The sequence below is a fragment of the Cryptomeria japonica genome, chromosome 11, assembly GCF_030272615.1.
Source record: "Cryptomeria japonica chromosome 11, Sugi_1.0, whole genome shotgun sequence".
NCBI lineage: Eukaryota > Viridiplantae > Streptophyta > Pinopsida > Cupressales > Cupressaceae > Cryptomeria > Cryptomeria japonica.
Window position 1 is genome coordinate 524,951,936 of NC_081415.1, and position 11,323 is coordinate 524,963,258.

An 11,323-nucleotide genomic window follows, 5' to 3' on the forward strand; every position below is an offset into this window, starting at 1 on the left:
AGTCTGGAGAAAGAGGATATGAAACATCATCCGCGATAGTGAAATAGAGCTGCTACAAAACACTTGAGTGAACGTTAGCCTGAAAACATTTTAGACACAACTTAGAACCTGTGGTACCTAAATGAACATTATGAACTCTTTTCAAGATGGTTCGAGGGGTTCATGAGGTTCAAACAGACCATTGAAACTTAATGCTAAGGATTAAGAGATAACTTATAAGGAGATTAAGGATTGAACCAACAAATTTTTAACAAGATAAAGACTCAAATAAAATTTTGCAAGGTGACTCATTCTTGTTATGAGGGACGAATGACAAGGTAACATTGGCTCTAATTGGGGATTGCATTTTGTGAAAAATGCAAAGAAATCTAAATGTCTGGTTCGCATAGAAAAAATAGAAAGGGGACAAAAGGAGACACACCAAAAAGATACAAAACAAACAATTAATCTACTATGTATAGGAACTCTTGATCATAGATTTCAATGTTTATAGAGCTTCAAGTCTTGCCCATTATAGGTATAGGGCATAACTGTTCCATCAGGATAATTCGGTCTGAATGCATTCGGTCCCACTACTTCATGGATCTTGAATAGACCTTTCCATAATGAATCAAATTTTCCATGGGCACCCTTTGGTTCTCTTCTCTTGTCCCACAATAGTACTTCATCTCCTTTGAGGAACCCTCTTGGTCGAGCTCTCATATCGAATATTTTCTTCACCCTATTCTGATGTTCAGTAATTTTGTCCACTAACATCTCTCTTTCCTCTTCCATCTTCATCAAATACATGACTCTCTTTTCTAGAGAATTTTGGAAGGAGTCCTCAATTACAGTTTGAAGCCTCGCTGCTGCCAATTCCAAAGGTAAAGAAACCTTTGCACCAATCCCATACACCAGTTCGTAAGGTGTCATTCCAATTTCTCTTTTGGGGGTAATTATGTCTTCCCATAAGGCTTCATATAACTTTTTATGCCAGTTCTAGGCATTATCATCAACTAACTTCTTCATGATTGCTACCAGGTTCTTGTTGCTCAATTCTGCCAACCCATTACCTTGCGGGAAGTAATCGGAGGAGTGAGAAAGAGTAATTTGATGTTCATAACAAAACATGGTCAATTCCTCAGAAGACAAATATGATGCATTATCTACAACAATCTTCTGAGGGACCCCAAAATGAACTAAAATGCAATGTTTGAGAAAATCACATATTACCTCTGAGTTCGCCTTCTTAGTGGGGATAGCCTCCACACACTTAGTAAAATAATCCATTGCTGTCAGAATGTACATATGGCCAGCACTGGAATGAGGATTTATTGGGCCTACAAAATCAATACCCCATCGTCTGAAAGGTTCATCTACTACCACAGGTTTCAAAGGTAGAGTAGGTAATTGTGGTCTTCCAGATAAGAATTGACATTTTTCACATCCCTTAACATAAGTATATGCATCACAGAACATACCAAGCCAATAAAAACAATTTCTTAAAATCTTAAAAGCGGATACTAAGGATGAGAAATGTCCACCATAGGCTTCATCATGATAAACTTCAAGAAGATTCCACTGTTGAGGTTTATCTACACATCTCAAATAGGTACCATCCAAGCCTTTTTTGTACAAAACATCTTGCCAAATAACATACTTAGCTACTTTTAATTTGAGATTCCTTTGTTCTTTAGTTGACAAATGACTCGGGCAGCTACCATAGGTCAAGTAATAAGCTACATCAAAAAACCATGCATCTTGCAACCCAATGAATAGAGTCAATGGTATCTCTTTCTCTTTTTCCATCTTATTCTCTGCTATCAATTTGCATAAACCCTATCCTTTAACCATCTTTGTAGGACAAATATCCAGATCATATTCTTGAATTTTGGTTACCATGTCGCTCTTTTATTGAGTCCAACTTCTTGCTGAGTCAAACTACTTTTCACTATAGAATCTGGAACAAACACCACAGAGTGAGAATGTAGAATAGAATACCTGAATTGTTTGACTACTTTAACCATGACAAAGGCTTGTTTTTTCTGAGAGTGAGTACTTAAGCTCATGTTTCTTAAGAGTGACACTCATGAATGCTATAGGTTCTCTAGTCCTAGATTCATCTACCTGTAACAATATTCCCGATATTGTATGTTCTGAGGCATAACAGTATATGACAAAATCCTTTTTAAAATATGGGTTGATGAGGGTTGGTGCATTGGAAACTAAACTTTTAATCTTTTCAAGAGCTTATTTGGCTTCATCAATCCATTTAAAAGGGCACCTCTCACTCAACAAGTTGATGATATGCTTAGTAGTTTCTGCAAATTCAGGTACAAACCTTCTTAGGAAATTTACCTGACCGAAAAATGACCTTACTCCAGTCCGATTTGAAGGTAGGCCGAGGTGTTGGATTGCATTGACTCTTTCAGGATCAATCTTGATGCCTTCCTTTGAAATGATGTGCCCCAACAGTTTGCCTTCAGTTACACAGAACATTGATTTTTTTGGATTCAGGGAGATACCATGTTCTCAACAATGTTGTAGAATTGCCCTCAGATCTTTGAGATGATTCTTTCTTTCTTTAAAGAACACGGTCAAGTCATCTAGGTAAATTACAATAATCCTATCATAAAAATCCCTAAAATAAGAATCCATGGCCCTTTGAAAAGTTGCTTCGACATTAATCAGACCAAAAGGCATATGATTATATGCAAACGTTCCCCAAGGGGTGATAAATGTGGTCTTATGCTGTTCATTTTCTACAACACCAATTTGATTATAACCTGAAAAACCATCCAACATTGATATCATTTTTTATCAGGCTACTGTCTACAAAATATGGTCCATATTGGGTAAAGCATAATTATCCTTAAGACTTGCCTAGTTTAGATTGCAGAAATCTACACAAATTTGGATTTCCCCATTTTTCTTCCTTACAGGTACTATATTGTCTACCCATGTGGAGTGGTGGATTGGGTATATAATTCCAGCCTTTAACATTTTATCTACTTCTTTGAAAATTGCTTTTGCCATCATGGGATTGAAATTTTTGAGTTTTTGCCTAAAAGGAGAAACACTAGGTTTCAATGGAATTTGATGTTGAAATTGACCATTCCTAAATTCTTTCAAATTGTCATAACACCAAGCGAACACATCAATGTGTTCTTTTAATAATTCAATGAGCATTCGCTTCTCCTTAGAAGAACAACATTTGTCGATGGTTACCATTTTAGGATTAGATTCATTACCAAGATTAATCTTTTCATACCCCCCCTTACTATCATCATTAGGAATTTTCTTGCTGGTGAACACATCATTACGGGTGAAAAACCTCTCTAGAGTCACCAAACCTTTCAGGATTTTGTTCCCCTTAAGTTAAATAAATTTTTTATCAGAATCAATACTAGGATCTAGACAAAATTATTTACAACTATCCTCAGAACCCTCAAAATATGATTGAGCAAAGGAACGGGCACACTCTAGAAAATCTTTAATCTGAGCATCTGTATCAAATATTTGCCAATGATTCACATTGTCAGGTACTCTAGGTCTATAAATCATTTCAACTCTATAAGAATCATTCTTAAAGTCTGGGTGTGGTAACAAGAGAGAAGCTAAAACAGCCAATGAATCTGCCCTAGTATTTTGCTCTCTTGATATACCTTCAATTGAGAAAGCATCAAAAAACTCTATCTCATCCCAAACTCAGTTTCTATAATGTTTTAGTCTATCATTCTTAACAAAATAAACATTTCTTACCTATTTGACAATCAGCTCAGCATCACCTTTCACCTTAAACAATTTTATGCCCTTACATTTGGCTTCATTCAACCCTAAAAGTAATGCCTCATATTCCACAGTGTTATTGGTATTCTTGAAATCCAACTTGAAAGAAAAAGGAAAAACATTACCATTAGGAGAAAGCGGAACTACCCCTGCTCCTGAACTAGAGTTGGCGTAACTTCCATCAAATTCCATTTGCCACAGTTTGTCTCATTCATCAACTGCTTCATCTAACTCTTTTTTATCAGGTGCAAGAATGAGATAATTCCCAAATTCACATTCCTAAAAAAGAATCTGGGCTTTGGGATTATCAGAAGGAAAAACTGTATATTTATTTTTCAGTTCAGGTTCAAGTTTAATCTTTTGTTTTCCTAGCAGTATAATAGCCTCTGACCAGTCCATCTTGATCTCACCTCCAAGATCTCTACAAAAAGTCCTACTTAAAAGTATCCCATAACTTGCAGGAATGTTAGCAACCAAAATGGTCAATTTTACCCTTTTATGAGGACATGGTGCAAGTACTGCTTGAGCATCCTTTACCTGCCCAATGAGAGGGACCTGCTTCTCATCCATCAAGTAACATCTCCCAAATGTCTTAGTAAGTATTAAACATAAAGCTCTAGCAACAGATGATGACATTATGTTATCTGATGCCCCTAAATCTATAATACAATTGCTAAGCTTTTCACTGTTCAAGTGGAGGGAAATATAAAATGGTTCAGGCTTTAGAACTTCAGTGTCAAGCTTATCTTCAACATTGTGAAAGGTACAGGGATTAATCGAATCAGTGGGAGGGAAAGAAGCAAGTGTAGGTTTTTCAGCAACAAATAAATCATTATCAATCATCCACTTATGCACTGAGGACTCTGAGGTAGGATCTCCTTTTACATATTTGACCAACTTGTCTAATTCCCTCGGGTTCAGTTTCAAATATTCGGTAGTGGAAAGTTGAACAGTTGAAGCTTTGCAAAATTCAATCATGTCAAAAGAGGGAGAAGAAGAAGAATTATTTTTAATTTCAGTATTTCTTTGTAAAATTTTAACCTCAAGAATCTTTGCATGAAAGGAAGAATTATTACTTGTGGGACCCTTACCCTTGAAATTAGTTCTAGTAGAGTTCGCAAAAGGAGCAGGTTGGGAGGTTCGTTGATTCCTTGTAAGGATTGCACATGCAGGATCTTCAAGAGTTATAAAAATATTATCACCTCTTTCTAAATCTGATTCATATTCAAGGTTAAATGATCCAGAGTCGTCAGGTACTTCTTGAATCTTCTCTGCTTTAATGAATTCCCTGAGTTCATCCTTTGTGCTTCCCATTTGGACATGCCTTATCATATCAAGACAAGAATTACCATCATGATTTGAGGTAAGGTGAAAAGAGCACATAGCACCTTTATCAGGAGGACCCTCTATTTGCAATCTTTGCAGGGTAGTGGGAAGTTGCAAAGTTCACCCATAATTATACTGGTTTGGTTGTTTTCTACTTATATTTTGATATGGTTGTGGGTAAGAACCTCTAGTTTTCAGAATTTGCCTCTTCAAGGCAATCATATCATTGACTAATCTTTGGACAATTGGATCAGTTGAAGAAGCGGAAGCTTGAGATTGACCTTGAGGAATCCAGTGTTATTTCTTCTAGGGTCTCTAAACAACTCTATCAACCACAACAACTCTCTTGGACTATGGGAATTCCTCTCAACCCTTCACCTATTTCTTCCTCTCTTTCCAATACCAGGTGATCTTGTTGATACTGTGGGTTATGAGTTTCAATTTTAACACACATGTAACATACTGATCTATTGAATATTGATGATATCCCCAGCAGAGTCACCAAAAATCTGTTAGTGAACACATTTATTTTTCTCTTTTTTGAATTGATTCAAAGCTATGTTACCCTCTTTGAAAAACAAAAGTTCAACTACATAGTTGGGTAAGTGTGACATACATCACTTCCCTCTCAATTTTAGATAGGTATAGTTCCCTCCATTAGTTATTCAAGAAATAATCTAACCTAATAAAACTAATAAGCTTTTAACCTGAAAGCACATAAGGCTGCCTACTTCATTCTTAGATGAGAGACCGATAATATGCAAATATTTAAGAATAACTTTCTACAAGATGCTTCACCTCAAAAATCAGAAGTAATTAAAGCAAAGTTCAATAACACTAATTTCAGCAATTCATAAAAATAAACAGGATAAGCAAAGTCTCTTTTCAACTAACTATCTTTGTAAACAACACAGAAAGAAGCCCCATATAAATAATAGTATTCACCATCAGAAAAATGATCACAGACAATTTGATTGGATTAATATTTGCAAAGAAATATTACTCCATGGATTTAAACTCAAAGATTTAAAACCCCAAAAAGTATATGATCTTTATATGTATATTACATGAAACAAAGACATAAAGATACACACATAAGTTCCTTCCAATTTCAGATTCTGGAAAAACTGATCACTTCCTTTAGATAAACAAAAATTTCTAAAAAATATAAGTCTACCGTTCTAACCCTTTCTCCATCTTTCTTATCTAATTTATAGAAGTCCCTGGAAGAATAGAGGAGGTATCCTTGAAAACTCGACCTCCTTTGAAATAGATATAAAACCAACAGAGTATTTAAGAGACAGATGTCCTGAAGTCATTGCAAGGATTTGAAAAGCATATTAAAAAAATAAAAAACATAAGCATCATGCTATGCCTCATCTCTAGGATCATCCTCTTCTCCACTTTTCCGGGCATCGTGGGCGGTTGCAAGCTCCTAAATTATAGACTGGCTCAGATTCTTCATGGCATTGATCTTTGCTTTTGCGGTCTCCTTTTCCCACCTGTGTTTCACCATTTTCTTGGCATGCTTAGGTAACTGATCATTACCAATGAATGTCATGGACTCAATTCAGGCTATTTGTGTTATATCTTTGAAAGTAAAGTTGCCTTTGGCCTTAACTTTCTCCATGTGCAACTTAAATGCCTTTACCGTGTCCTGTGTATTCAGCCCACAAAGTCCTAGTTGCCAATCATGGTTTGGGTTTACCACTTTATTGTCATTTACTAAGCTACACTGAAGTTTCTGAAGCTTGTAAACAGAGGCCTTGGCATCAAAAATCACATACTTGAATGTAATTACCTGCCATGCTATAGTTTTCTTCAATATGAAGAGCTGGCACTCATCAGTTACCAATTTAATTTAATTTTCTACTAAAAACTTTGTGGCTCCATATTTTTCTATCTTGGCGAACATGGGTAATACATTTTCCCATTTATGCTCTTCATTTTCCCATGGCATAATCTGACTCTGGATCTCCACATTGAGGTTTTCCATTTCATTGCATAGCTTCCTAGAGTCTATAATATATTTTTTGCCATCTCTGATCACTCCTTCAATCCATTTATCTACAGCCCCTGCGATGCTCTTGGCTTGCTGATTTTGATTCATCAGTTTCTTGTTCTTTGGTGAAGTAGGGTTGAAACTTTTTGAAGCATGTGATATGGGAAGTGCTCCAAAACAACCTATGCTATCAATGAATTGAGCTAAAATCTTGATATTTCATTTCAGTTCTCTTTTCTCTTATCCATCTTTTTCTGACCTGGCGAGCATCTTCTTAGCCGTCACATTGAAAAGGTGGTTATCAAAGTCCCTGCTCATGTTTCAGAGATCCACTTTGGTGACCTCAAAATCCTCTGCATTTATTTCTTTATTCTCATCCTTGGGCTTATAGGAAGCAATTTCAGCAACCCACCTCCCAGTCTTTTCATCAGTGTCCAATCTGGTAGTTGTTTTGAACTTCTTTTGTTTAGGACCTTTCTCCATATATTTGACCACCATGTCTTAAATTGGGATGGACACTGGGATTGAGCTCCATTTCTTGCTTACTGAAGTAGTTAACCATTTGGGAGTACTACTTGAACTAGCTGTTCCTCTAGTTACTTTAGGTGGCAGTGTCATGGCTACAATGATTGCATGAGAATCCATGGTGTTGACAATGCCACTATCAAGGTCCTCAACCTCAAAAATCTGAGTATCAAGGATCTTGTCTTTTACCTCTATGTCTTTGACCTGGTCCATTTTCTTCTATGCAACACTTTGTGACCTTGTATATCGAGGAGTAGGAAAGTTCAAAGCAGGATTAGGCTCGTGCTTGGTGTGAGATGACTTCTTATTTTTACCTGCATGAATAGGCATAGAAGTCAGGTTAGAAAAGCATTTTGGGGAACATAGAGAAACCACATTATCTCTTGCAGGACCAATCTTTATGCCTGATTTCATTGCTCTTTACTTATTAACCCAATCTGCGGTTCTCTCCGAGACTCTTTTTGTTCTGAGCTATATATCATCCTCTTCTTCCACATCCCAATTAAAGCAGGATGTTTCAGGTTTAGTTTGGTCTAGATATCTAGGTTCAAAAAGCTCTAGATAATATTCTTTGATCCCACTTATATCAAGTTTCACCTGTAGTGAAACTACTTGTACCAGAACTATTCTCATATTTGCTCTTTTGAATACTTCAAGTTCATCACAACAATCTTCCCAAAAGTCCTCCAAGTGTGGGATAGGAAGGTGCAACATCAAACCAAGACTCCGTGAGAAACCTTTATTATTCAAACCCTTCTTTTCATGATACAGTTGAAATTTAAAATTCTTCAAGTCAGCTCCTATGCTCAACACATCTAACATTGAAATACAAGATAAAATGCCCAATTGAACAAGGAAATGATCCTCCCATTTATCTCTAGGTTGAGCTTTCTTAATTACAATAGATAACTACCTACAAATCTTAACAAGGACAAAACAATTTGAACAAAAATGAGGAAGTCTGAAAGGATCTTCTTCAAAACCACCTACCCTTATATAACAGAAATGAGGAAACTGAACAAACAAACTACCATATCTTTTCACTAAGGTCTGGGCATCTTCAAGCATTCTTTTAGATTACATGTTCTTCAATTCATAACATAAGTCTCCCAGGAAAGCATTATGCACTCTCCTAAAATCTTGCAATGCATTATCTTTATGCAACATGGGGTAAAAGTCGTATACAAAAACATCCCCTTCAGCAAGTTGCCTAGGAATTCCCATTACTTCTTTGACACATGCCAGACAAATATCAAATACAAAGACATAAAGAAATTTTGCTTGAACTTCTTCGCCATGCTCAGTCGTTCCCTCATGGAGTCAACAATATGCTCTACCCAGTCAAGGAACTGCTTTCCTTCCAACACCAATTGCACATAACAATAAATCCAGTCATCAAAACTGTAGGCCTCAACTAAACATGTAACCTGGTGTAACAATAACATAACATCATTAATGTGGGGAAGCATGTGATTTTTGTTGGGCTATTTAGGTAACCTAGAGCTACCCCTCTGAGGAACTCTCAACCAATGCTTCGCTATATTGTTCCGGTGTGGAGTTTTATCTACATTTAACTCACTAACTGATTGGGTAGGGGAAAAATTTGAGAACTTACAATCAGGCAATTTGAAAACAGAAGAAATGACTTCCCTATTAATTGCGAGGAGTGTTTCACCATTATCCCTCTTGATAGTTTCATAAATATGGTCATATCTTGCAATGCACTCCCTAACTAACTCCAGGCAAGGAATAGGAGGAGGAAAGGCTGCCGCCTCTACGAGGCCACTACTTAGAATTTCTAAACCAAAAGAACCGTCAATACCTTTAAAAACCCTTTCCTTCAAGACTTCCAAATTCTCTCCTTTCAGGTCTGTGTCAGTGACAATGGGTTCTATGCAAGCAAGACTAAAAATGTTTCCGAAAAGATGCAAAGCAGACTTCATAACTCATAACAAAAAAACCTTATCTCCCCAAGAAATTATATTACAAGAGAGAAAAATAGCTAAAAACCATTGAAGTATATAGGAATCAAAACTCACCTTCATAGCTGAAACCAATCAGACGACTACCAGCAAAAAAACCTTCGACCAAACAATCCGCAACAATGAAGAATAGATTTCAAAAATAAACCACTTCATATCTTATAACAAATGAAGTGCCAAAGCTCATCTAGTGCATTAATTTTAGCTATCAACTCAAATGTGCTGAGCATTGGGATTTGACATCACGCGTGCATATTGAATGCATGGCGGCACTTTCGGGGTAACCGCCAATGCCCAAAAATGATTACTTGCCTTCAAAAAGTGACTAGTTGATGTCACCCGAGATATGGTCAGATCTTCATCACACTTAGCAATAGATGCACCATCATGTCATTTAGTCTTTTCTATGGGACCCACCTAATTTGAACATCCATCAACCTTTTGAACTGACTTCACCACGGTTCAGGTAGTTCAAAGGATATGCTAGGCCAAGGAGATTTCCTTTGGAAAAGATTAACTTGTTGATTGTCGTCGGCCAGTCTTTGAACTTTATCAAACATTTTGAACATCAGTGCATTGTTTGAACTAGGTTCAAATGGTTCACAGTCTAGAGAAAGAGGATATGAAACATCATCTGTGACAGTGAAATAGAGCTGCTACAAAACACTTGAGTGAACATTAGCCTGAAAACATTTTAGACACAGCTTAGAACCTGCGGTACCTAAATGAACATGAGGTTCAAATAGACCATTGAAACTTAACCCTAAGGATTAAGAGATGACTTATAAGAAAATTAAGGATTGAACCAATGAATTTTTAACAAGATAAAGACTCAAATAAAATTTTGTAAGGCTACTCATTCTTGTTATGAGGGATGAATGACAAGGTAACACATATGGAAGATCAAAATGGAAACACATTTGAACTTCATTAGAAGAGATATATGGGATGTTACAAAAAATGGCTATGTTGCTCCTGTTTCGAATGAACCTCATCCACCAACATTGGCTAAGGACATGGACATTGATTGCAAAGAAAGAGAAGCACTTTTGAGTGTATTATCAGATCCATAAATCATGGGATTATCAGGATGATCTACTAATAAAGCTATTTATGATAAGCTATTTGAGAAGGAAACAACTGTCAAAATTGCAAAACAAGAATGTTATCGGGTCAGGTATGAAAATTTGAAAATGGAAGAAGATGAAAGAATTTCTGCATTTATGGAAAGAGTTAATGAAATTATTTTAGGAATACAGTGTTGTGGAGGATCTTTAAGTGAAGATGAAATTGTATCTAAAGTTTTAAGAGCATTGCCACCAGCTTACAAAATGAAAGTAACTACTATTAATGAAATGAGAACAATTCCTAATACTTCAGTTTCTAGAGATACTTTGGTTGGAAAACTTTCAGCATTTGAACTTGAGGAATTTGGTCTTGTTGCTACTATTAAGACTAATTTATCTTTCAAAGAATCATCATCATCATCAAAATCACCATCATATGACAAAACTGATTGGAAAGTACTTTATGCAAAAGAACTTGAAGATACGAGGAGAGAAAATGAAGAACTTGAAGCACTATTTGCAAGGAAAATGCCTAAAGGTCCAGAAGGAAGTAAGTATGAAGGTAAAGAACCTTTCAAATTTTTTAATTGCAATAAAGTTGGTCATATGGCATCTAGATGTCCTGATAGACATGCAAGATTAAGGGAAGAAGC

General features: G+C 36.2%; 1 protein-coding gene across 1 annotated transcript; it reads right to left on the minus strand.

Moving 5' to 3' along the window:
* Positions 1 to 978: 978 nt before the first annotated feature.
* LOC131860285 (uncharacterized) lies at positions 979 to 3,960 on the minus strand. Its single transcript, XM_059214673.1, has 5 exons — positions 3,768 to 3,960; positions 3,411 to 3,644; positions 2,673 to 2,765; positions 2,338 to 2,459; positions 979 to 1,428 (listed from the first exon to the last, which is right to left on the minus strand). The coding sequence occupies exons 1-5, from the start codon at positions 3,958 to 3,960 to the stop codon at positions 979 to 981; spliced, it is 1,092 nt and encodes a 363-aa protein (XP_059070656.1).
* Between the last annotated feature and the right edge of the window lie 7,363 nt (positions 3,961 to 11,323).

Excerpts from the sequence above, each read along its gene's own strand:
- LOC131860285 (XM_059214673.1), bottom strand. The coding sequence starts at position 3,960 with ATGGAATTTGATGGAAGTTACGCCAACTCTAGTTCAGGAGCAGGGGTA. Across the intron at positions 3,645-3,767 it reads AAAATTGTTTAAGGTGAAAG|GTATATCAAGAGAGCAAAAT; the intron begins GTGATGCTGAGC and ends TCTCAATTGAAG. Across the intron at positions 2,766-3,410 it reads TGAGGGTTCTGAGGATAGTT|GTTATAATCAAATTGGTGTT; the intron begins GTAAATAATTTT and ends ATGGTTTTTCAG.